Source organism: Microcaecilia unicolor, chromosome 7 (assembly GCF_901765095.1).
Source record: "Microcaecilia unicolor chromosome 7, aMicUni1.1, whole genome shotgun sequence".
Classification (NCBI taxonomy): domain Eukaryota; kingdom Metazoa; phylum Chordata; class Amphibia; order Gymnophiona; family Siphonopidae; genus Microcaecilia; species Microcaecilia unicolor.
In genome coordinates this window covers 270,908,683-270,936,065 of record NC_044037.1, presented here as the reverse complement: position 1 = coordinate 270,936,065, position 27,383 = coordinate 270,908,683, and the positions used below count along the sequence as shown (strand labels likewise).

The 27,383-nt window shown below is 43.0% G+C and overlaps 1 protein-coding gene across 1 annotated transcript in view; it reads right to left on the bottom strand.

Annotated features, from left to right (window-relative positions):
* Positions 1-27,383, bottom strand: part of LOC115475131 (nck-associated protein 5-like) — a 173,806-nt gene that overhangs the window by 57,414 nt on the left and 89,009 nt on the right. The window contains 4 exon segments of the mRNA XM_030210870.1: positions 11,724-11,850; positions 15,406-15,542; positions 26,300-26,470; positions 26,473-26,613. Coding sequence (XP_030066730.1) covers positions 11,724-11,850; positions 15,406-15,542; positions 26,300-26,470; positions 26,473-26,613 — 576 coding nt within the window.

The following is a 27,383-nucleotide window of genomic DNA, read 5'->3' as shown; positions in this document are numbered from 1 at the left end:
TCAAGGTAAACGGGGGGTATTCTAATGCATTTAAGATAGGGAGAGGTACGAGGCAAGGTTGCCCACTATCTCCCTTGTTGTTTGCGATATCGATTGAACCGCTGGCGCAGAGGATAAGGGAGATGGGTGACATAAAAGGGATGGTAGTAGCGGGCAGGGAACACAAGCTGGCATTATTTGCTGACGATATTCTGTTTTTTGTCACGAGTCCCCTGACGACTTTGCCAAACTTGGTGAAAGAGCTCAATCAATTTGGTAGAATTTCAGGGTTTTGGATAAACTATGACAAGTCTGAAGTTCTGGGGGTGACTATCCCACAGGGTCGACTTGTAGAAATGCTCCAGGGGTTCTCATTTCGACTAAAGAAGGGCAATATCAAATACTTAGGGGTCCAGATACCCTCTGAGTTGAATCAGCTACATTCACTAAATTATGGACCGTTGTTTCAACAAGTACATAGAGACATGGCGGGATGGCAGGGTAAATGGCTATCCTGGTGGGGGAGAATAGCCACAGTACGAATGAATATCTTACCCCGGATTTTGTTCCTGTTTCAGACTTTGCCTGTGCAGGTACCTAAAAGGGAAATAAATAAGCTTCAGGGGGAGATTATGAAATTTATATGGGGGGGTAAAGCTCCGAGAATACATAGGAAATTGATGTGGAAGTCGGTAGACCTGGGGGGAAGGGGGGTGCCCAATTTGGAATGGTACTTTTGGGCTGTGGTGGCATGGAGTCAGGAGGCTCCATCGGTGGTGGCTAGTTTAGACCAAGAGATGGTGCAGGGTTATAAGTTGAAGTCGGTTATATGGGCTTCAATAGAACCGAGGGTATACGGTCAAATGACAACAAATCCATTTGTGAACCATCTGTTGACCTTGTGGGCCTCTTTCAGAACCAGGTTCTGGCTAAAGAGGAAAACTTCCACAATGGCAGGTATAGGTTGGGAACCGGCTTTTCAAGTGGGAATGGGTCACCAGGTTGCAGGGTGGTGGGAAGAGGAGGGGTTGACTTGTTTCAGGGATCTCCTGGATGATGGGGAGTTAAGACCCTTAGAGGAGATCCGGGAACAGTGTGGGGGAGGTGCGGGAGATACTTATTTTTATATACAAGTCAAGCATTATATGAGCCAACAAGGGTGGTTGAAGAGGGACCCGGAAGAATATGAGGAACTTGAAAATTTGTGGGGCTCATTGGGGAAAATGAAAAGAGTTATATCTATGTTGTACAAATTGATTAGAGGTAGATCTTTTGAGAAATGTGCTTATATGATAAAATGGGAACAGGATCTGCAACGGGAGTTTACAGTAAATGAGTGGAAGGCTATAGTAGTAGAAGTCAAAAAAGCTTCGAATTGTGTGTTGTTAAAAGAAAATGCCTTTAAGATATTGTCGCGGTGGTATTATACCCCGCATCGATTACATGCTATGTTCTCCTCGGCATCCTCACTGTGTTGGAGGTGTGGAGATGAGGAGGGGACTTTCTTGCATATTTGGTGGTCGTGCCGGGGCAACCATTTTGGAAGACAGTAACGACAAAAATTTCAGAAAGTACGAATAAGCCGTTTCAATGTACGCCGCACTGGTGTCTTTTGGGTCTCGGTAACAGAAGAGGAACTAAATGGCAGAGGCGCCTTAAGAGGATTTGTTTAACAGCGGCTAAGAGTGTCATTGCAATGCATTGGAAGAAACAGATGGCTCCCTCTGAGCTGGACTGGACTCTGAAACTTTCCCTGGTCGGGGAATTGGAGCAACTAACGGACAAAAGAATGGGAAGGTACAGCCCATCTTCTGAACTGTGGTCTCGATTTAAGCGATTAACCCAATAAGGACAGTTGAAATAGAGCTGGGAGGGGGAGGAGGGGGGAGGGGGGGGAAATGTGGGGGAAAAATGAATACGTTTACATTGTTGTATTGTAATGATGCTCAATAAAATATTCAAACATTTAAAAAAAAAAAAAAAAAATCGGCTTTCGATTATGCCGATTTGGGCGACCTTGCGAGAAGGACACCCATCTCCCGATTTGTGTCGAAAGTTAGGCGCCCTTCTCTTTCGAAAATAAGCGTGAAAGCACCCTACATACTAAAGTGTGACATGTCTTTTCTGAACTACGCCTTGCACAACAAAAAGCACATAATGCACAGAAATGCTAAAAAGTACAAATCTGCAGGCATTTTAAAAATCACTTATGTGCACAAAGTGCACTTCTGTGAACTCACTTTGCTAAAACTACACTATGGACCACATTCTATAAATGGTGCCTTAAAAATTGGCTCCAAGAAACCATGTGCTTAGCCCGATTCTATAAGCTATGCCTAAAGTTACGCATAGTTTATAGAATACCACACCATTCTTGTGACTAAAATTTTAGTGTCCCCATTTAGGCCATCTAAAGCCAGGCCTAAATACCTGTGTCTAACTTAGGCGCAAATCAGGTGCATTCTACAATAGTGTGCATAGTTTTTTGAAATGCCCACGACCTATCTATTCCACACCCATAGCCACATCCCCTTTTTGGTTGGGCAGATTAGAATTTACGAGAACCACGTTATAGAATATGCCTAGAAAGTTGTGCGTGAAAATTCTAATTAAAGTCAATTAGTGCCGCTGATTGGCTTGTTAATCAATTAAGTTGTGCGCACAATTTGGCTATGCAGTCAAATTAGCATGCAAACTTAAGGCACCATTTATAGAATTTGGGGGTTTGTGCGAAAGCTTTTGCATTAATAAACTGCTGCAATGCAAAATCACATAACTACTACTACTACTATTTAGCATTTCTGTAGCGCTACAAGGCGTACGCAACGCTGCACAAACATAGAAGAAAGACAGTCCCTGCTCAAAGAGCTTACAATCTAATAGACAAAAAATAAAGTAATCAAATCAATTAATGTGAACGGGAAGGAAGAGAGGAGGGTAGGTGGAGGCGAGTGGTTACAAGTGGTTACGAATCTTGCATGGAATCTTGTCACTCTTTACGATTCCAGAATCTTGCTATTCTTTGGGGTTCTACATGGAATGTTGCTACTCTTTGAGATTCTGCATGGAATCTTGTCACTCTTTAGGATTCCAGAATCTTGCTATTCTTTGGGGTTCTACATGGAATGTTGATACTCCTTGAGATTACTACTACTACTATTTAGCATTTCTATAGCGCTACATGGCGTACGCAGCGCTGCACAAACATAGAAGAAAGACAGTCCCTGCTCAAAGAGCTTACAATCTAATAGACAAAAAATAAAGTAAGCAAATCAAATCAATTAATGTGCACAGGAAGGAGGAGAGGAGGGTAGGTGGAGGCGAGTGGTTACAAGTCAAAAGCAATGTTAAAGAGGTGGGCTTTCAGTCTAGATTTAAAGGTGGCCAAGGATGGGGCAAGACGTAGGGGCTCAGGAAGTTTATTCCAGGCGTAGGGTACAGCGAGACAGAAGGCGCGAAGTCTGGAGTTGGCAGTACTGGAGAAGGGAACACACTAATGCAAAAAAAAAAAAAGAGAGAGAATATAAAAAAGAGTTCAGAAGTCAAACATAAACCTGCAAGCCTTCTATTAGTAATCTGTAACTTATCATTAAAATCTGCCATTGCAACCGAGAACGAAGGTAGCCAATATAAAGCCAGATTTAAAAAGAGGCTCCAGGGATGACTCAGGCAACAACAGACCAGTGACCCTGATGAACGTGCTAGGAAAAATGATGGATTTAGCAAAGATAAGTCATGTTTGACAGATGTATCGGAAGTCCTTTTTTTTTTTTTTTATAAAGCACATAGTTAAGAGTGAACCAGTTAATAACAATAATGTATTTGGATTTTTAGAAGAGATTTCCAAGAGATAATTAAATATTCATGGGATAGGAGGTGATTTCCTATTGACTAATAACTGGAAAAAGGATCAGAAACAAATAGTAGTACTAAACAGTCAGTTTTCCAGTGGAGTGAAGTGCCACAGGGGTCTGTACTAGGACCAGTGTTGCTTAACAGTGGAGGACAGAGTGGAACAGGTGGATGTGAAGCGTCTGTTCACGCTTTCCAAAAATACTAGGACTAGGGGGCATGCGATGAAACTACAGTGTAGTAAATTTAAAACAAATCGGAGAAAACGTTTTCTTCACCCAGCGCATAATTAAACTCTGGAATTCGTTGCCGGAGAATGTGGTGAAGGCGGTTAGCTTGGCAGAGTTTAAAAAGGGGTTAGACGGTTTCCTAAAGGACAAGTCCATAAACCGCTACTAAATGGACTTGGGAAAAATCCACAATTCCGGGAATAACATGTATAGAATGTTTGTACGTTTGGGAAGCTTGCCAGGTGCCCTTGGCCTGGATTGGCCGCTGTCGTGGACAGGATGCTGGGCTGGATGGACCCTTGGTCTTTTCCCAGAATGGCATTACTTATGTACTTATGACATGGTCAAAATTGCAGTGGATACAATTACTCAGCTTTTTGTGAAGAACTGCAGGAGCAGCTTGTGAGATTGAGGAACTGGGGAACTAAATGGCAGATGAAATTTAATGAGGGCAAGCACAAATGATAAACATGGAGCAGTTGATATGTGTATGTTGATTGCTGACAACCTTTTGAATAAATAAAGTATTCTATAGGTGGTATTTGACACCGGTTCGCTTGAACCATTTGTTTGAGTCAGTATCCCCATTGTGTTGGAGGAATTGTGGTCAGAGGGGGACAATGGGCCATATTTGGTGGGCATGTGGTAAAGTTAGGGCTTTTTGGAAGGCTGTCCAGTACCGTCTTAAAAGGTGGATTGGTCGGCCTATCAAATGGGCACCTGAAATTTTTCTTTTTCCTAAGAAACCTCCGGGTTTGACCACATCACAGTCTCTGCTGGTGACATATGCAATGCTGGTGGCCAGGGTTATGTTGGCCGCTCAGTGGAGATCTCCTCGGGTCCCTTCCTTGATAAAATGGGTGAACAAGTTGTGGTATGTTTGTGAAATGGAAAGGCAATGTGCAATACGTCGTAAAACTCTGGCTAAATGGGAAGCAATTTGGGAGCCTTTTATTTCGAACTGTTCGTGACGAGGCTTATGGTGGTGGTGTGGGGGGGGGGGGGTCTGGTGTGTGGTTTTTTTTAGGGTAGTAGGGTTGGGGGATTCAGGTGGGTGGGGGTGGGGGTTTTTACAGCTTAAAACCTTATTAAAAATATAGAAGTTTCTATGTGTCTTTTGGGGTTAGGATCAGATTGCTTTTTTCTTGGCTCTGTTTGTTTTTATTCAAAACTGTTCTAAGACTATGCATGGTTTCTCTATGTATAATGTGTAGTCCCCTTGAATAAAGACTTCTTAAAATAAAAAAAAAAAAGTAAAGAAACAAAAACATGCACAATGTAGAGAAACAGAAAACTCTGGGTTCCATATTAGAAGTTATCATTCACGCATAGGATCTTGGAGACATTAAGGACAATCATTGCAAATTTCAGCTCAGTGTGCAGTGTGGTCCATAATGCAACTAGAATATTAGTAACTATTTGGAAAGGAATAGAGAATACAACTGCAAAAATTATAATTAGGACTGCATTTCAATTACAATTTTTAATTGTGATTGATCGCACAATTAAAGTTTATTTATCTATTTATTCCTCACTGCAGCTCCTTGTGACTCTGGACAAAATCACTTAAATCTCCATTGCCCCAGGTACAAAAAATTATCTGTATATAGGGGTCTTCCAACTAAGGCACGCTAGCATTTTTAGCGTGCACTAAAAATTAGCATGCGCTACACACTACAGTTAGCATACACTAAAACGTAGTGCATGCTAAAAACACTAGCGCGCCTTTGTAAAAGACCCTCTTAATATGTAAACCGCTTTGATTGTAACCGCAGAAAGGCCGTGTAGTAAATCCCATCCCATTTCCCTTCTCTAAAGGACTGATAATCTCTCTCCCTCCCACCCCCCAGATCCAACATATCTACCTTTCTCTTCCTTCCCTCCCTTTCCTCTTCCCCCAGGTTCATTATCTTTTTTTCTCCCGCCCTCCTATTGTTCAGTACCTCACTCTTCCTCCCCTCCACCCTCATGAGTAGCAACACAAACTTGGTGGTGAGCAACACAAAGTTCTTTTCGTGGCTGCTGTTTAGGCAATAGCTTCCACTGGTGACCCCTCCAGTTCTGCTTGCAGGTCTACAGCTCACTCCACTCCCCCACTCAGGGTTCGGCATCTGCCCCCTCTCAATTCCCCTTTCCCCCTCCCCCAGTCTTCCATCAAGATGGTCTTCTGTCGGTCCCTGACAGTGGCTGCTTGCGACCACGTCTGAAGATTTCCTTCTGACCCATCCCGCCCACACAAAATCAAGAAGTGATATCAGAGGAGGCAGAACAGGCCAGAGGGAAAGCTTTGGAGCAGAATGCAGGCAGCATATGTGCAACACTGCCGCTGCTGTTGACCAATAGAAGACCATTTTTAAGGTAGGCTGACGTGCAGGGGCCGCTGATGAATCCTAGTTGAAGGGAAAGATGCTGGATCATGCTGAGGATAGAGTCAGGAATGGAAGAGAGCAGAAGAGATGTTTGTAGGAGAAAGGAGATTCCGCAGTGCGATTACATTTTTTAATTGTGGCTAATGATTAATGCATTATTCGCATAGCTAACTTTGATAGTATCTGAGGATTTGAAGGCGACGAAACAGTGTGACAAGGCGGTGGCTGTATCTTGAAGGTTGTTGGGCTGTATAGAGAGAGGTGTGACCAGCAGAAGAAAGGGAGTGTTGATGCCCCTGTATAAGTCATTGGTGAGGCCCCATCTGAAGTATTGTGTTCAGTTTTGGAGGCCGTATCTTGCTAAGGATGTAAAAAGAATCGAAGCGGTGCAAAGAAAAGCTATGAGAATGGTATGGGATTTGCGTTACAAGACGTATGAGGAGAGACTTGCTGACCTGAACATGTATACCCTGGAGGAAAGGAGAAACAGGGGTGATATGATACAGACGTTCAAATATTTGAAAGGTATTAATCCGCAAATGAACCTTTTCCGGAGATGCGAAGGCGGTAGAACGAGTGGACTTGAAATGAGATTGAAGGGGGGCAGACTCAAGAAAAATGTCAGGAAGTATTTCTTCACGGAGAGAGTGGTGGATGCTTGGAATGCCCTCCCCCGGGAGGTGGTGGAGATGAAAATGGTAATGGAATTCAAACATGCGTGGGATAAACATAAAGGAATCCTATTCAGAAGGAATGGATCCTCAGGAGCTTAACCGAGATTGGATAGCAGAGCCAGTAGTGGGAGGCGGGGCTGGTGGTTGGGAGGCGGGGATAGTGCTGGGCAGACTTATACGGTCTGTGCCAGAGCCGGTGGTGGGAGGCAGGGATAGTGCTGGGCAGACTTATACGGTCTGTGTCAGAGCCGGTGGTGGGAGGCAGGACTGGAGGATGGGAGGCAGGGATAGTGCTGGGCAGACTTATACGGTCTGTGCCAGAGCCGGTGGTTGGGAGGCGGGGACGGTGGTTGGGAGGCGGGGCTAGTGCTGGGCAGACTTATACGGTCTGTGCCCTGAAGAGCACAGGTACAAATCAAAGTAGGGTATACACAAAAAGTAGCACACATGAGTTGTCTTGTTGGGCAGACTGGATGGACGTTGCAGGTCTTTTTTCTGCCATCATCTACTATGTTTACTATTAACTTGCAGTCATAATTATAATGTCTCTTTATGGGCCCATGAGGTGGAAGGAGGAAGGGCAGGTACAGAACCAGAAAAGCCAGGATTCAGTTTTGCTGATGCTTCTTGAGCAAGTCACTTCACCCTCCTTTATCTCAGGTACAAACTCTGACTGTGACCTTTCTAAGGAGAAAGAAATATATATAGTATTCTAAGCGCAACCTGCCTTCAGTTACCAATAAAACATTGTGAACTAAGTCTAAATTAATACCAACATGGCATGTCTATAACTTAAGTACTGTGTGCAATTCTGGGCACCAATTTCACAAAAGATAAAAAAGGCAATACAAATAATGGGAATCACTCCTTTTTGAAGGAGTTTGGTAAAGACACGACTCGGAGGGGAAATGATAGATCTTCCGTACTCTAATGCAATCGTTAGTATTATCACAGATAGATTATTGTAATGCCATTTATTCTGGTTGTAAAGAAAACGTTCTCAAAAAAATGCAAACTGAACAGAATACAGCGGCCTGACTTGTCCACAGGGCTCCACGCTTCGAGAGGGCCACTCCACTGCTTCTGAAATTACACCGGTTTCCTATGTGTGATCACCTCTCAAATATTATATAGGATGGCTCCTCAATATAGGGCCATTTTACTTAGCCATGGCCAGAGGTGTATCTGGACTTCGGTGGGAGGGGGGCCAGAGCCAGAGTGAGGGGGCACATTTTAACCCCCCCGCCATTGCCGCCCCCCCTCCGCTGCCAACTTTGACCCCCCACCTGCTGATGACCCTCTCCACCCCCCTCCCGCCGCCAACCTTCCCCCACCGCCGTCACCTACATTTGCTGGCAGGGGACCCCAACCCCCGCCAGCCGAGGTCCTCTCTTCTGTTGCAGCAAAGCTTCCTTCAGTTTCAAATTCTGAGTCTGACGTCCTGACTTGCAGGACTTCAGACTCAAAATAGAAAGCTTTACTGCAACAGAAGAGAGGACCTCGGCTGGCAGGGGTTGGGGTCCCCCGCCAGCAAAGATAGGCGACGGCGGGTTGGTGGCGGGAGGAGGGATGGAGAGGGTCGTTGTCAGGGGGGTCCAGGGCCAAATCTACTGGGGCCCAGGCCCCCACGCAGATACGCCCCTGGTCACGGCAAAATGTGGCCTGCGGCAGTGCGAGCGTGTCTTTTGGGCGCACACTGGGCCGTTTTTTAACCACGTCCTGGAAAAAGGGCCTCTATTAAGGGGCCGGAAAATGGACGTGCGGCAAAATAAAAAACAGCGCGCATCCATTTTCGGCCTGAGACCTTACTGCCACCCATTGACTTAGCGGTAAGGTCTCACGTGCTACCCAGGCGGTAGGCATGCAGCCCGTGCCCACTACTGTTTTTCACCGCATATTTTTGGCGCACACAGAATTCCCACCCAGGGCAGAAGTAGCTGGGTGGTAATGGCGATATGGCTCACGCTGGACGCCCATAGGCCCTTATGTACCTTTGTAAAAGGACCCATATATGCAATTTGAGTGGAGGAGTGGCCTAGTGGTTAGGGTGGTGGACTTTGGTCCTGAGGAACTGAGTTTGATTCCTGGCCCAGGCAGCGCCTTGTGACTTTGGGCAAGTCACTTAACCCTCCATTGCCTGCAGCATTGAGCCTGCCATGAGTGGGGAAAAGTGTGGGATTAAAAAAAAAAAAAAAATCCTTAGTTAAGCTTCCTTATCAAAACTGAAACGTGGAAAGCAGAGATTACTTACTTCTTCACTACCCCAGTTGTAAGAAAGTAGCAGTTAAATCAGTTCTCTGGGCAGGATTTACATAACAGAGTAAGAAAATAGTGGAATTCCCTGCCAAAACTTATGAAATCAGTGAGTTTTTGTAAAATGTTAAAACAACTTCCTTTTCAAAAAATTCCTACTAATAACAACCAATAGCATAACTGTGCTACTGTTTATAGCAATAATTAAACTATTATATTTACAATGCAAACTATATTACCGTTAACCCTAGTCTCTCTTCATCTCTCGTCCTTATTTCATATTTGTAACTCTAACACCCATTCTTTAGTCATTATATTATTGTAATATCTGCAAGGGTACATTGAACTTAAATGTGCTTGAGATAATGTGGGATATAAATGTCATCAAAATAAATAACTAAATAAAATCACCAGTATGAACAAATTGTCCTTTTACACAGTGGAGTTGGAGTAGCCTAGTGGTTAGTGCAGCAGACTTTGACCCTGGAGAACGGGGTTCAATTCCCACTACAGTTCCTTTTAACTCTGGGTAAGTCACTTAACTCTCCATTGCCCTAGATATAAATAAGTATCTGTATATACTATATAACCCACTTTGAATGTAGTTACGGAAAGGTGGTATATCAAGTCCAATTCTATAATAGGTGACATTCCATGAAACTAACTGATAAGAAAGATATTTTTTCAGTCAATGAATAACTAAGTTGCTAAATTTATTGCTGGGAATATGGCCATCTGTAGATGGTTTGCAGAGGGCTGCTGCAAGGATATTTAGTGGACTAGGCAAACCTTTAATCTTGTGCCACCCACCCACTGCCCCTCTGGCTCTAGCCCCTCTTGCAACTTACTGACTTGGCCCATCTCTCCCGAAGGCCCTAATTCAGCACTTCCCTGGCTGCTTAGGTCCTGTGCCCAGCAACATAGGAGCCGACTCTGTGGGTGCTTGAGCACCCACAATATTAAGAAAATTCCTTGTATGTGTCCAGGGAGAGGTTATTTCCATTGGGCTTAGCACCCCCGATAATTTTGAAAAGGTGGCTCCTATGCCCAGATGAAGGACCCTGAATAGCATGCCAGCTTCCTCTGTTGTATGGAGTCAGTCTCCAGGTATGAGTCAAGAGGGCATGGAATTTCATGGCTCAGAGTATGAGATGAACCCTGCACAGAAGATGAGGAAACAGCGCTACTAAGCACCCTCCTTCCTGCCAACCATGGGAGCTGAGCCTCCAGTGAAAGCAAGAGGGTAGGGCCTCTAGGAGGGTGGGAACTGGGAGGGAGAGGACTTAGCTTCATTGCCCATAGCTTTTTGCTGCTCCAGCTCTCTAGGCAATCTCCTGGTTGACCTAATGAAAGTGCTAGCCCTAAGTCTGTATAAGTCAGGAGCACAGCTTCACAGAAGAAATCTTTAGTTGAACTGAAATGCCCTGAAAGGAAATGGCCCTGAGTATTTGAAAAATAGGATGATCCTCCACACACCGCCAAGTACACTAAAGTCCTCCCAAGGACTTTCATTAACCACACTCTCTCCAAAAGACATTACATAATGTGATACCCGAAAGCGAGCCTTCTCCGGAGTAGCCCCCACACTCTGGAATGCATTGCCTGAAAGGCTTCGCTTAGCACAAGACTATCTGTACTTCAGGAAGCAGGTGAAAGCTTGGCTCTTCAACCAGGCCTTTAATGGAAGAAGTAACTAACTTGTCAGTCTTACTCACACACACAAGGAGTGACTCGGGGCTGCACATACTGCAGTGGGACATGTTTATCCACTCCTACCCTAGCTGAGATAATATTTAACCATCTCTGACCTCACGTGTAACTTCTAAGAGACCAAGATTAACCATTGCTGGAGACAAGATGCTGGCCTTGATGGATCATTGGTCTGACTCAGCCAGGCAAGTCCTCTGCTCTGATCTCATTTAAACCTGACTGGCCAGAGATTATTTGTTACAATGATAAAGTTCACCAAAACCAAATATAAACCATGGCTCTTGTGGGTTTTTATTTCAGGCCTCCTGAAAATGTATTTAATGGTTGCTCTAATAAAGTTTTTATGTGATGGCTATTCAGCTGACTCACACCACATAAAAACAAATACCGTATAAAGCTTGAATCCCTTACATGAAATGTGATAAAATGTTGATAGGAGGAAATAAATACCATCAAACTAGGAGTCATACTTCTAATCATCTCTTTACAACCATGTTTCACTATTTCTTTGCCAGAGAGAAATAATGTAAAACAAAACTAATTAATTCAGCAAGCAGAAAGCATCATGAAAAACAACCACAGCGTCAATTAAATGCCAACCCCCCTGCCCCCAGGATCCAGACTTTGGAATCTCCAGAGGGCACATTTTCATTTACCTGGCTTGTTCCTCTTCATCATATGTAAGAGTTTTTCCTCACCAGTTCCAAAACTGCTGGTTTCGTACTCTGTTTCAGTGTCACTGTCGCTGCTGGCAGAATACGTACACGCTCGTAGGGCTGTATCCTGCACAGTAATGATAGGACAATTTTAGACTGGCCATATGAATACACACTGGGGCAAAAAGTGACATTTTACAATACGGCACATCTGAGCCAAACAAACAAATCATTTGCCAGACCATATGGCTATAGCATTATAATCTGCATTTCAGCAAAGTCCTTCACGTGCAGGGTACTGAGGTTATTTCTGAAAGGGGGGAAATTAGCAAGCAGTATTTTTTTTCCCTATCAGAACACAATGTTTTGACTCACTGATTTTGATTTCTTAGGCTACCTATATCAAAATAATTATATTGAAAAGCTGCCCAATGGAAGGGCAATTTTCAAAACTGTGTGGACGGATGCAGAGTCCGTAGATAATTTCACCTGCGGAGTTTGCAGAAGTTTTCAAAGAGGGCATGTTTCCTTCCAAAAAATAATATGCACGGAGGGGTAAGATATCATATTTTATCATAGCTTAATTTACCATGAGAGTCACTAACCTCCAGTAACTCACTACTACAGGTTTGTTACTTCCAAAGTAAATGAATAATACATTTTGCATTCAATCTCATGAGCTATGTTATTCCTGGAAAAATAAATTAAGCTGGTATTATTTTTCCTCCATGAGCTGCTATTTGAAGGGAATGGTGCACAACCGAACCACTCTCACCTCCATCCCCCTGATTCCCTGAAGCACAGACCTCCCCCCCCCCCCCCCCCCCCCCAGCATAAACTCTGCTCACATATGCTTCTCAAGGGTCTCCCTGGTGTTTAGCAGATGGGACAGATATGCTTCCTAGTCACTCCTGCCCCATCAGTTGTTCAGGTTCAAAATGGCACCAGTCGACCCTTAGCAGCATTGCTCTGTGAGCCCTGGTCACCTCCAAAATGGTTGGCGGTAAATGCTCACTTGGGGGGGTCCTTTTATAAAGCTAATGTAAAAAATGGCCTGCGGTAGTGTGGGAGTATCTTTTGGGCATGTGCTGGGCCACTTTTTTTTACTGCGGCTGGGAGAAAGGCCATCTTTTTACGGGCCGGGAAATGAGCATGTGCAACAATTAAAACTATCGCACGCCTATTTATGGCCTGAGCCCTTACCGCCAGCCATTGATTTAGCGGTTAAGGGCTCATGCACTACCCGTGCGATAACCATACAGCGCGTGCCAACATGGCCTGCACTTCCAATTACCACCAGGAATGCCCCCAAGGTAGAAAATAGAAAAATATTTTCTACCGCAGGATTTGGCATGCGCCAAACTCTGAATTACTGCTGGGTGCATGCGCTAGCCCAGAGGTAATACCAATTTGGTGCATGCTATCCACACGTTAACCCTCCCACAGCTTTGCAAAAGGGCCCCTTGGTAATATTTTTAATGGCCGTGTGCACCATTGCTTTTAAACTACGAGCTCACCCTTGAGGTTTTATTGCTAACTATAGCTTTGTTTTATTCCGGCGCACAGGGCGCATCAAGCTTCTATTTAGACACACTTATGACGACAAACACTACAAGTGGATATAATTATTGAACACAAGAGACTCTTAATGCATGCCTCATAGGCCGAAACACAGCTGTGTCGAGTCTTGTTCACCCTCCAATAAACAGCTATTTTTATCTGGGGCGTCGTCCACTTTTTGAGTCATCTTCGCTGTCTTGTCATACACTATATACTCTTGCAGAGATTTGTTTCTTCTGTTTCCCATCGACATTAATGAATGGCAATTATTACAAAAAAATTTTTAAAACAGTAATTTTACTGCTGCAGTAAGAAATGGCTTCAGTGCATGGGAAAGACCTGCGTAAGCGTGCGCTAAGGCCACTTTTTACCGCAGCTTAGTAAAAGGCCCCTATGTTTCATAACTTCCAAGATCTGAATTCTGGTCTTAATTTTTGATTTTAATTTGGACACATGATTTGCTATTGTTAGAATGTAATTATGTTTAATTGTTAATATTTATGTTGGTTTTTAATCAATTCTTTTATGCCCTGAGTATATTTGTGTTATACATAAAGGGAAGAGATTTGGGATTTAGCTCATGCCTTTTCAGTTGTGGTTCAAGGTGAGTTACAATTCAGGTACAGAGGGCCTCACAATCTAAAGAGCCCTTTTACTACACTGCATTAATCCTCTGATTCTGTAAAGGTTGCCAAAAATTGCACGTGTAAATTTAGGCATGTTCCCAATTTGCGTGTGCAATTTAATTGAATAACAAGCCAATAAGTGCCAATAATTGGCTTTTTAACAAGCAATTAATGGCACTAATTAGTTTTAATTGGGAACAATATGCGTAAAGTTAGGTGCAGGATCCACACCTAACATTTATACACGTTCCAAAAAAAGGGGAGCGGGAATGAGAGGTTCATGGGCATTTTGGGGCAGAACAGGGGTGTGACTTCGAGTTACATGCATAATTACAGAATAATGGTGCTGTGTGTATCAATTTAGCACATTTTCGTTGGTGCAAATGGCCATGCCTAAATTTATGTGTGACTTTCTGCTTACGTGTGTACTCTATATACCGTGGTGAACTTTAGGTGTGGCTTATAGAATACCACTTAAGCGGGTTTTCTTGGTGCACATTTTTATGCGCCATTTACAGAATTTACCTCTAAGTGCGAATGTGAGCTTAACACAGGAAAATGGCCTAACACAAGACACGGTAAAGCATTTTGCATTAGTTTTGCCATATGTTTGTACTAATTTTTTTTAATTTTGTTTTTGGAGCGAGCATATCAGGGGTGGAGAATGGGCGTGGAAGTGTTATTCGGCTAGCGTGCTGACATTAGTGTATGCTAACTGAAAAATGCTGACAATGTGGGAACCCTTATCGCCTTCTAAATAGGTGGCAGTAAAAGCTCCCAGTTGAATTTTTTTTCAGTACAGTTTAGTAAAAGGGTCTTAAGTTTGTGACTAACCCAGGACCACAAGGATTCACAGTATAAACCCTGTATTGTTTTGGCTTTCAGAACTTACTCATTGATTACTGTGGGACAACACTTTACAAAGGATTTTATGGTGAGAATACTAAAAGGGAACTTTAAAACAATACAGAACCGTAAGACCTTTGAGGTAAGAATGATTAAATATTGTGACACCCACCAGACAGGATTTAACAAAGATCTGGGTTTCCTAGCCCATTATAAACCATAAACTTCTACTGCTTTGTCACCCTCTTATCACCATGCATATCTCCCTGTCCCTCACCCTCCTGTCTCTCCCTGTCTCTCACTTAATCCACCCCACCCTCACCCTGTCAGACTGTCACTGAAATGCCTTGATGTGTCACTTATTCATACTGTCATCTATCAACATTTGCTTATTTCTGATCTGACGAAGAAGGGCTACCTTCGAAAGCTAATCAAAAAAATGTATTGTTAGTCAAATTAAAAAGGTATCATCTTATTTTCTTTCCTATGTTTTATTTTATTCTATTGATTACCTAGAACAGAGGCAACATAATGCCTGTGTTTGCATCTTTTCTCAAACAGCCTTTTACTGGGCATATCTTCAGAAGTCTGCTGTTACTCATATTATTATCCACATATTGACATAATTTTTTCTTCTTGTAACTCTGTACCTGTGCTTGTGTGGCTTTCTTGTTACCCCAGTTTGGCAGATCCTTCGTTGATTCTGAGACTTCTGCAGCATGATCTAATGATTCAGAGCTAGTAAAGCTGTGTTCTGGTTCATTTTGCCTTTTAGGTTTAATTATTCCTAAAGGAAGGAGAGGATGTTAAAGTAAAAACAATGATCAACTCAATAATCCTGAGCTAAGAAATGCATTTTATTGAGTTTAAGTGAGACTAATGGGGTCCATTTGCTGAGCTGCATTAAGCAGCCAATGCGCAGAATACCGTGCGTGCGGTAGACACAGCATGGGCCCGTGCTGTTTTCTCCTGCATTAGAAAGGCAGCTGCTGCAATAAAAATCCCACTATAGCTGCCTAACATGAGAATGAGATCTAGGTTGGACATGGATGAGAGGAAGAGCAGCTGGCTGTGACAGCTAGGGGATTGGGGAGAGGAAGTGTGCTTTGTGGGTTTCAGGAAGGGGGATTGTGGATTGGATTTTTGCATTTTGGGTGTCAGGAAGGGGATTGGAGATTGGACTTGTGCTTTGTGGATGTCAGAAAGGGGATTGGGGAGAGGAAGTGTGCTTTGTGGGTTTCAGGAAGGGGGATTGCGGATTGGATTTTTGCATTTTGGGTGTCAGGAAGGGGATTGGGGATTGGACTTGTGCTTTGTGGATGTTAGAAAGGGGATTGGGGAGAGGAAGTGTGCTTTGTGGGTTTCAGGAAGGGGGATTGTGGATTGGATTTTTGCATTTTGGGTGTCAGGAAGGGGATTGGGGATTGGATTTGTGCTTTGTGGATGTCAGGAAGGGGATTGGGGATAGGAAGTGTGCTTTGTGGGTTTCAGGAAGGGGGATTGTGGATTGGATTTTTGCATTTTGGGTGTCAGGAAGGGGATTGGGGATTGGACTTGTGCTTTGTGGATGTTAGAAAGGGGATTGGGGAGAGGAAGTGTGCTTTGTGGGTTTCAGGAAGGGGGATTGTGGATTGGATTTTTGCATTTTGGGTGTCAGGAAGGGGATTGGGGATTGGACTTGTGCTTTGTGGATGTTAGAAAGGGGATTGGGGAGAGGAAGTGTGCTTTGTGGGTTTCAGGAAGGGGGATTGTGGATTGGATTTTTGCATTTTGGGTGTCAGGAAGGGGATTAGGGATTGGACTTGTGCTTTGAGGATGTCAGGAAGGGGATTGGAAATGTGCTTTTTGGTTGTTGGGAAGGGGATTGGAACTGTGCTTTGTAGGTGTCAGGAAAGGGACTGGTGATTGGAAGTGTGCTTTGTTGGGAAGGGGATTGGGGATTAGACTTGTGGGTTTGGGTGTCAGAAGTGGATCATGGATTCTCATGGACTGGAAGTGTGCTTTGTGGGTGTATGGAGGGAACGCCTTACCCAAATTAACAAAAACTACCCAGAACTACCTAAACTTTAGGAAATCACTGAAAACAGTATTGTTAAAGAAGGCTTATTCCCCAGATTCAACATAATCAGAATTATCCCTTACTATTATATGATCAAATGGACTTTAATTACACCTTATCTTCATATTTACTACTGATTAATTGTTAATTATATCCTACTTCAATACCCATCGCTGTTCAACTGTTATTTCTATTATGCTCAACTTGTAAAAATTGTTCTTCTTGCATTGTAATTTACTACAATATTATTGTAAGCTACTTTGAGCCTGCAATCAGTGGGAAAAGGTGGGATACAAATGTAATAATTAAATAAATAAATTGGGGGTTATTTTATTTTTGTTACATTTGTACCCCACACTTTCCCACTCATGGCAGGCTCTATGCGGTGGGCAATGGAGGGTTAAGTGACTTGCCCAGAGTCACAAGGAGCTGCCTGTGCTGGGAATCAAACTCAGTTCCTCAGTTCCCCAGGACCAAAGTCCACCACCCTAACCACTAGGCCACTCCTCCATGGTTGTGCCATGGGAGGAACTTGAGCTGCGTGAAAGTGGGGGGGGGGGGGAAGCACCGTTATGACAACGGTACCTGTTATCGTTTCTTTGCTGGGTTTATACTGCATTACATTCTGTGGGGGATAGTGCGGGTGCCTCTGTGCTATTTAGCACATCATGTAAATGCAGGGCAGATGAAGGGTGAGCCCCCTGTTTGCACAACACAGGCTTTGCACTCACCGCATACTAAGTCTTGTGTTTAAAGTGTGGTATGTGCAAAACTTACAATTTAGTAAACGGGCCCTTAACCCCTGGATTCTATATAGCGCACCTAGAGATCCGCACTGAAAACCAGGTGGATTCTATAACAATGCATGCAACTTAATTGGCTTAACAACCTCATTAGTGTTGATCACAGCACTTAACAAGCAATCATGAGCACTAATTGGCAATAATTAGAATTTACATGCACAAATTGCTAAGCATATTCTGTAATGTACTGCGCCTAATTTCTAACATGCACAGACAAATAGGGGCGTGGTTATGGGTGTGGAAATAGGTGTTTCGTGGGCATTCTGAAATTTACATGCATAGTTATAGAATAAGGCCCTCTGCGCCTTAATCTATGCTCTGTGATCTACGCCATGTTTTCATTGGTGTAAATGGATGCACATACTTTTAGGAACTAGGATATCAACAAAGTGCATTCTATATACTGTGCCAAAATCTAGGTGGCACTTATAAAATATGCTTAGGTGAAAATGTTTTCTGGGTGGATTTTATAGGCACCATATTATTTGTTACATTTGTATCCCACATTTTCCCACCTTTTGCAGGCTCAATGTGGCTTACATATAACCGTTAACGGCATTAGCCGGCTACGGTTTGAACAAATACATAGTATGAATGAATACAAAATGATATTGTGGTATAATGAGGTATATGTATGGTAGGAAACAGTTGGGGGGGAACTTAGAGAGGGAAAGGGGGAAGGATACCAGAATCCCCCCCCCCAAATGTCTGAGTAACGTACCTCACTAAGGGTCTTGCTTAAAAATGCATGGTACAGTTTCTAGCACGTGCTAAAAATGAGCATGCGCTAATCATGTAGATGTCCATAATATTCCTATGAGCGTCTACATGGCTAGCGCGTGCTAAAAACGCTAGCACGCATTTGTAAACAGGGGCCTAAGGTGCATAAGATAATGATACTAGTAAAACTCACCTAGGATTCGCTAGCTGAAAGTCATTTGAAACATTTAGCATCGATATACAAACACACACCTTTCAAAACACTACAGGGTGACTTATAATGCTGCTACCCACTTCAGTGTTAGATAGCACACAGAAATCATTCTGAATGTACATCAACTGACAGGACACAATACATCTAAAGAAGAAATTTCCCGAATGAAAAAGATGTTGTTTACTTAATTTGCTCTGGATGAAACGGAAAGGTAAGTCATCCTAAGGCAATATACAGAGTATGGTTTGATGGCCTTTTTTTTTTTTTTCAAACGTATTTGTTTAGGGAAGAAAGATTGGGAATGAGGTGGTCAAGGGAGACATTAGGGAGAAGAATGAGTTGACCTCACAATCTGCTGTTTACTACTCTATTTTTTTTTACATCTCTTCATGACAATTTAATTAAGACACAAACCTTAGAAGGCTCGCTCACTGAGTATTAGCATTAAGATCAGAGCAATCTCGCTGCTACCAAAGTTCTTATGAAGCAATTCAACGCTTGCAGTTCCCATTCAATTTGTTATAATGACAGTGTTTAATCATGGAGTCTACTCTATTGCATGCTGCTGAATTGAGGTCACACATGTGACTATTCAAGCACGGAACACAATCTATAACTAAGATTTCTTTTCTGCATCTCTCCTCGACATGTCATTAATTAACAATGCATTTATTATAAAAAAAATAATGTATGTTTTAAACAATAATTTATTTAGCATTGAAGTGAAATGAGGAGAGACATTTTCAATGAAGCGCACAGACTGAGTTAGAACTCTATTATACCATTATATTGTGCACTGGAATCGCTGCAAAACCAACAGAATTTCAAGATATTTAATTATAACCTCTCTCTTCTAATTTCCTAAGAATATATAAAGCACTTTACCTGTCTGAAGGATCAATTTAACCATTAGCAGGTTGAGAATACATTTACAATTCAGACCTTAATTTGATCCTCAACTGGTTGACGCCTATCAACCCAACTAAATGTAACTGGTTTTGGAAGTAGGGTGATCCATGACACTTGTCCATCAAAACTTAAATGTCAGTTCATCTTCAGTCTATGGGCCCTAATATTTCTAATTAGTGTTAGACCTGTGTGTCATATCTGTTGGGACATTGAAGCATATGCTTTTTTCCTGCCTCATGGTGCAGGCATTTTGGGAGCAGGTGCGGCTGAAAATTTGTGAAGTTTTCCAGATTGCAACTCCACTGACATATGACAGCCTTTTATTCGGGCCTCCAGGAGACCTTTGGACTCATTTTCGAAAAAGAAGGACATCCATCTTTCGATATAAATCGGAAGATGGACGTCCTTCTCCCAGGGACGTCCAAATCGGTATAATCAAAACCCGATTTAGGACGTCTCCCACTGCAATCCGTTGCAAGGATGGCCAAAGTTCAAGGGGGCATGTCGGAGGCATAGCGAAGGCGGGACTTGGGCATGCCTAACACTTGGATGTCCTTGGCCCATAATCAAAAAAACCAAGGACATCCCTGACGAGCACTTGGGCATTTTCACCTGGACCTGTTTTTCTTACGACTAAGGCACAAAAAGGTGCCCAAAATGACAAGATGAGATGGCCACCGGAGAGAATCGGGGATGACCTTCAGTTACTCTCCCAGTGGTCACGAACTCCCACCATCCCACCCTCAAAAAAATCTTTAAAAATATTTCATGCCAGCCTCTATGCCAGCCTCATATGTCATACTCAGGTCCATGGCAGCGCATGCAGGTCCCTGGAGCAGTTTTAGTGGGTACTGCAATACACTTCAGACAGGCAGACCCAGGCCCATACCCTCTACATGTTACATTAGTGGAGGAAAGAGTGAGCCCTCCAAAACCCACCACAAACCCACTGTACTCACATCTAGGCGCCCCCCTTCACGGTAGTGGTGTACAGTTGTGGGTAGTGGGTTTTGGGGGGCTCAGCACATAAGGTAAGTGAGCTATGTACCTGGGAGCAATTTATGAAGTCCACTGCAGTACCCCCTAGGGTGCCTGGTTGGTGTCCTGGCATGTCAGGGGGACCAGTGCACTACAAATGCTGGCTCCTCCCACGCCCAAATGGCTTGCATTAGGACATTTTTGACATGGACGTCTTTGGTTTTGAAAATTACCGAAAGTCAGAAACGTCCATGTCTAGGGACGTCCAAATTTAAGGATTTGGACATCTCTGACGGTATTTTTCAAACAAAAGATGGACGTCCATCTTGTTTCAAAAATACGGGTTTTCCCCGCCCCTGGATTTCGCCGTTTTGCAAGGACGTCCAAATCGCAACTTGGACGTCCCTTTCAAAAATGCCCCTCTTTGTGAGTATATTTCCATGCAGTGGCAAACTTTACATGCTTATGGGAGCAGTCGTTTTTCATCAGTACTGAATATTAGCTTCTGGTGGAATTCTGTATGTTTGATACAAGCAATAGCAGCAGAATGGGCAGGTCGCTTTGACACATTCCCTACCATTTGGGCTCCTCTTTGGCATCATACAGAGTTATTGGACTAATTTGAGTGGGCATTTGCTGTGGTTGTAGGGAGAGGGTGGGGTGGGGGGGGGTCACGCCATCTGGCGATGCTGTGTTGGAATTTCTGTGTTGATTTGTGTTTACATTGAAATGAATAAAGTTGTGAACTAAAAAAAATAAATAAATTAAAATGTCAGTTGCAAGAATCATTACATTCTGGCATGGGATGTGAGCCACCAAATAAGTGCTGTATTAAACATAAGCGGTTGAAATGTCATAGCGGGCTTTGGTTTTCCGTTTAGGGGTCCTTTTATCCTTAACACAGCAAAAAAAAAAGCCTTACGCAGGACAAGCTAAAGTGTCTCGCATTAGTTTTGGCATGTGCATATCCTAACCGCGGTTAATTGTTTTCTGGGTGTGTGTCCGGGGCACAGAGTAAGCGTTAACACGGGAGCCTTGGCGCCTCTTAAATAGGTGGCAGTAAATGTTCATGTGATAATATTTTAATAATGGCTGTACACTAATGGTAACATTAATGTACGGAATCCTCTAAATCTCGATCACGTGGTAGTGGAGATACTCCAATAAATATAGTACTTAAATTGCAACTCCACTGATTAAGTAAGAAGAGCGATGTAAATGATCAATCGTCAATGATCATTGATGGAGGAAAAGGCCTGAAAGTACCAAGGTTTATTAATATCCCTTATGGTACCAAATCAATCAATCAATAAAACTAATAGAAAATAAGGCTTTTTTATGGCTGTGGTAAAAATAGCCTTAGTTTGCGGGAAAGACCAGAGTAAGAGTGAACAAAGCTCAATTCTTACTGCAACTTTGCAAAAGGACCTTTTAAATAATGTATCGGAGGAAAAAAAAAATTCTAAATCAGCTTCAAAGAAAAAAAATCTCTAATTGCAGTGAAATCAGAAGGTGCAGCAGACACAAAACTTCACTGAAATCAAGACAGAGAGGCATCATTATAACAACCCATAATAAGCATAATTTCCGTAATACCCTTTGGCTAGAACCTGAAAAAGCAGGTTCAAAGAAATTGAATATGTGACCCTGAAGTAAAGTAGGCTAAAGGTGGAAACAAAGCATTTCTTAAAACTATATCCATCATGGAGGGGGGGGGGGGGGGGGGGGGCGGGAACTGAATGTGCTACATGCCAAATAGCTGAGGAATTATTGTTCACAATTGCAGATCATCCAAGTTTGAAACACAGAAAAAGTTATTCATTGACTACAGAAGAAAACTCATTATAGCTTATGAAAAAAAAAACAAATGAAGAATCCTTGAGAGTCTTGTTTAAAACTCAATAAGACTCTTCATGTGATTTTGTCAGATTGGATCTCTATTGGCTTTGCGCAATACATTATATGCTGTATTATAATATACATGACTTTCATTATCCCTTTTGGAATTGAGAAGCCACTCTTTTGACCTGACCGATATCCTCAGTTGAGTGTAAGCAGCGAATGAATATGAATACACAGGCATGTCGGCTTGAACGAAGGGAGGATAGCTTGCTAAGATGCTTGCTCACACTTCCATCACCCGAGCGCTTCATTTCACCTCTGTCAAACAAACAAGGTTCCTGTACAATCGTCAGCAGTATTGCCTCAGGTTCATGTACAGAATAGTTCATGCTGCATTCTCTGTTAGTTCTTTTGCCGCCAGACTAAGCATCATCATGAAAACTGTGTGATTCTCCTGAGCTATTATTGGGGGGGGGGGGGGGGGGGGGGGGGGAGGCCAAGACTACCCAGCTACTTTCAACAGGGCAATTCTATAAGCGGGCACATCCTTTAACACTGGCATTTGCAAATCCCATCCGTCACGTTCATTCTCTAATCGTTCCAAAATTTTATTTTACATGGCTTCAATTCCAAATTGGCAAGACCTTGGATGCAATTTTTATTAAACATCAAATTCCAATTTAATTTTAATACCCAACTTTTCATAAACTTAAAACACCTTTTACTAAGCCGCACAGACGCGTACGAGCATCCTACGTGTGTCAGTTTTGAACTACCGCCTGGCTACCGCGTAGCCCGGCTGGTAATTTCATTTTTTACGCACGTCCACTAAGCGCACCGGAAAATTTCTGGCGCGTGGTGCTAACCGGGCGGTAATCGGCACTGTACGTGCATAGACCATTACCGCATGGATAACGCATGAGACTTTACCTCTAGATCAATGGGTGGCGGTAAGATCTCTGGCCCAAAACGGATGTGCACCAATTTTTATTTTGCTGCACGTTCATCTTCGGCCAAAAATAAGAGGCCTTTTTTGCAGGCACGCTGAAAAATGGACCTGCGCGCGTCCAATACATGCGTCTACATCAGCGCAGGCCATTTTTCGGCACACCTTAATAAAAGGACCCCTAGCTGCACCAATTACTTCCCTTCCAATAACTCCCCATCACGACCCACGGTGTCAATAGTGCCATCTCATGGTGATGATGCACACGAGACAAAAATTGGCTAGGCCTCCATTGGGCCCTAAATTTGACAATTATTCCCAATCTCCAATGTAAAAATATTTCTTCTCTGCCGCTAAGCTGTGACCCCATTTACCCTCCCACATTTGCTAAATCCTCAAAACCATAACTGGGTGGGTAGGGAGGGAGGGACAAATTAACCTGATCCACCATCACCCTCTACCCTCCTTTTCGCCACAAAAACACCTTTTCCCACCCAAGCAAACTCCTTCTCACTCGGATCACTAAAACACTGCCCATACCTCACGTCTTTCCAAATCCCTTTTTTTCTTTACATTAGCCTACCTACCAATTGATCCTCTTCTTATAATCTTACCCTCATCCCCCTTGCTAATCCTTGTAATTCATGTTCGTCTTTATTATGAATTATTAACCATTTCCTTCTTCTAGCCCAACCCTCCCTTTGCCCTACTATTCCCATAAACTTTCCCCCTTTGACTCTGGGCTGCTCAGCCAATGTTATACCCTCTGCTTAAACGCAGGGGGCCTTTTTATGTGCACTGATCCAGTACTGGGAATGCCTATTTGAAAAGGGCACATGCATAAGTTGGCAATGGTGTGCATAAATTTAGGTGTGGGGACTAATGACAGATCTATGGCTGGCATGCATGCAAGCACCTAAATGCAATATTTACACATGTAAATTACAGTATTCTGTAAAACAAGCGTGTGACTGTCAGTCCTGCTAATGTCCTGCTAATGCCCTCTCCTGTGAAATACATTGCACTTACATGATAATCCATATGTATGTGTAAATGATAAAATAGCGCTACGTGCTCTGTTGCCTTTTACACTTATGCATGTGGATGGCAGTATTCTATGAATTTAAGACTAGGGAACACTCAATGAAATTACATGGAAATACTTTTAAAACAAATAGGAGGAAATATTTTTTCACGCAAAGAATAGTTGAGCTCTGGATCTTGTTGCCAGAGGATGTGGTAACGGCGGTTAATATATCTGGGTTTAAAAAAGGTTTGGACAAGTTCCTGGAAGAAAAGTCCATAGTCTGCTATTGAGACAGATATGGGGGAAGCCACTGGGTTTAGTAGCATGGAATGATGCTGCTATTTGGTTTCTGCTAGATACTTGTGACCTGGATTGGCCACTGCTGGAAGCAGGATACTGGGCTAGATGGACCATTGGACCATTATGTTCTTACGTTAGGTGCTAATTAGGTACTTGGGTGCCAAAATGGGGGTAAAACAGCAGGTATGCATGTAATTCAAACTTAGGGGCCCCTTTTCTAAGCCACAGTAGGGCTAACACTTGGGTAGCATGCACCAAATCAGCACTATCACCGGGGTAGCTCAGCTGCCCGGGGGTAATTTCAAAGTTGGCGCACGCTGTTTACCGCAGTAGAAAATCATTTTCTATGTTCTACCACAGGGGCCCTTTGTAGTGGTAATCGCCAGCAGGGCCACATTGGCACGCGCTGCCTGATTACTGCATGAGTAGTGCCTAAGCCCTTTCCGCCAAGTAAATAGGTGGCGTTAAGGGCCCAAGCAGTAAATAACCGTATGCTATTTTTTATATTAGTGCATGGCCATTTACTGCCCCGTTAACAAAAAGACCTTTTTCCAAGCCACTGTAAAAAAGGGCCCGGCGTGTGCCAATTTCACGCGTCCGAACTAGCCCAGGTCACTTTTTACCACAGTTTAGTAAAAGGACCCCCTAGGCACCTAATGTTAGGGGCACTCAGCTGCTATGTGATGTAGTTCCATTGTTGAATTTTATTGATTTTTTTTTTCTGGAAGATCTTTGTTGACTCCTGACGAAGGCAAACCCGAAACTTGGCCGAGTTGTGTCCCTTTCCAATGAAAACCATTGTGGCAAAGTCTTGCTTGTCTTCATTCTCTGGATCACTTCTGCTGTTGTGTTGCCTGTGTATCTTTGCGGAGGTCCTCTCCTGTTTCTCCTGCACATTTAAAGAATACTAGTGTGTCAACACGTATGCGCCCAAGTTTAGGAACGATCACTTATGCCTTGTCTATGGCTAGTGTAAATGGATGCACCTAGATGCTGCAGTTGTGTCTACAAATGAAAGTATTCTATAAAATGTGGCTAAAATAATAGGAATGCCCATGATGCACCCATTCCCCTTCCATGAGAACACCTCCTTTGCAGCAAATGGCAGCACCCAAAATGACAGCACCCAAAAGTCAATACGTATATGTCACAAAAAAAGGTTAGACATTACTAGTACTATGTAACACCATAATTTCTCTCATATAATGGCATATAAAGTCAGTTCTGTGAGGTTAGCATTTTTAGATTTAAATAAATAAGGGTTTTTTTTTTTATGCCAGTGAAGATAAAACAGCCCTTTGATTTTCCTCAACCCTCGCTTTCATTAACGATTCTATGGGTTGGTGGTTGGGCTTCTTTCAGAAGCTTTTTCCCCCTTTTCTTCCAATAATTTAATATATGCACTTCACAGAACTATAGTCTTATGAAAGTACCTATTGCCATTATATGAGAGAAATTGTGGTGTTACATAGCACCCAAAAGTCATGCACCCCTTAAGTGCATTTAACTTATAGAATACTATAAGATATGTGCATATATTTGACATTCATGCTCAAGCATTTACACCAGCTCTATGGCTGGCATAAGTGCTCGTGTGTACCTGCAAACAAGATTATAGTTAAGCTATTCTATTTGCCATTTAATAAAATAAATAATAAATAAATAAAAGAAATAATAAATAAATTTATAATATCACCAATGTTATTTTAGCTAATGAAGCAATGCGGAGTTGCAACTGTCAGTTACCTGAGGATGCAGATTTTGGAAGGCAGCTTTGGACGGGCTGTAAACCTTTGGTAGACTTGACAGGATCAGCTGTTGAAAGACAAATGCTACTAACTTCAGAATTCTGGCTTTTTTCTGTTGAAGGCACTTCTTCTTTAAATATTTGGTTTTGACTGAAGGAGATAGCAGAAGAGCTGGTTCAGGAGATGTGAAAATCTTAGTTTCCAAGGCAGGGTCTTGCTTTGAAAGATGGCGTCCTGTGGCCCGGTTTCCTGAGTCAGGGAGAGGGAAGGTTCCTATTCCACTATCCAAGGTTCTCATCTGGCAGTTTGACTCTAAGATACAGGAAATGAGACAGAGTTAGAGGATCACTAATACTCAAAGATAATGAATGGGTTTGACAGAAGGGATGGTATTAAGAGAATATTTTATATTAGTTGACATTCCATCTGGAATATAACATGCCCCATAGTTTATTTGCAATGATCAAAGAGAACATTTTTACAGAAGGGATACTAAATTAACATAGGCATCCAGTTTCTCCTATTTAGGTACGCAAATATGGAATACATAGAGGGGCATAATTGAACAAAAACGTCTATCTGCATGGGCGTTTATCTCCGAGAACGGGTCCGTGAAGGGGCGGACCGAACCGTATTTTCGAAAAAAATAGACGTCCATGTTTTATTTGACAATTTGTGAGCTGGGCGTTTTTGTTTTTCAGCGATAATGGAAAATGAAAGCGCCCAGCTCAAAAACGAATAAATCCAAGGCATTTGTTCGTGGGAGGGGCCAGGATTCGTAGTGCAATGGTCCCCCTCACATGCCAGGACACCAACCGGGCACCCTAGGGGGCACTTTTACAAAAACAAAAAAAAAGGTAAAAGAGCTCCCAGGTGCATAGCACCCTTCCCTTGTGTGTTGAGTCCCCCAAATCCCCCTCAAAACCCACTGCCCACAAGTCTACACCATTACTATAGCCCTAAGTGGTGAAGGGGGGCACCATGTGGGTACAGTGGGTTTGGGGGGTTGGACGACTAATAAGCATTAAGCAGCACAATTGTAACAGGTAGGGGAGGGATGGGTCTGGGTCCACCTGCCTGAA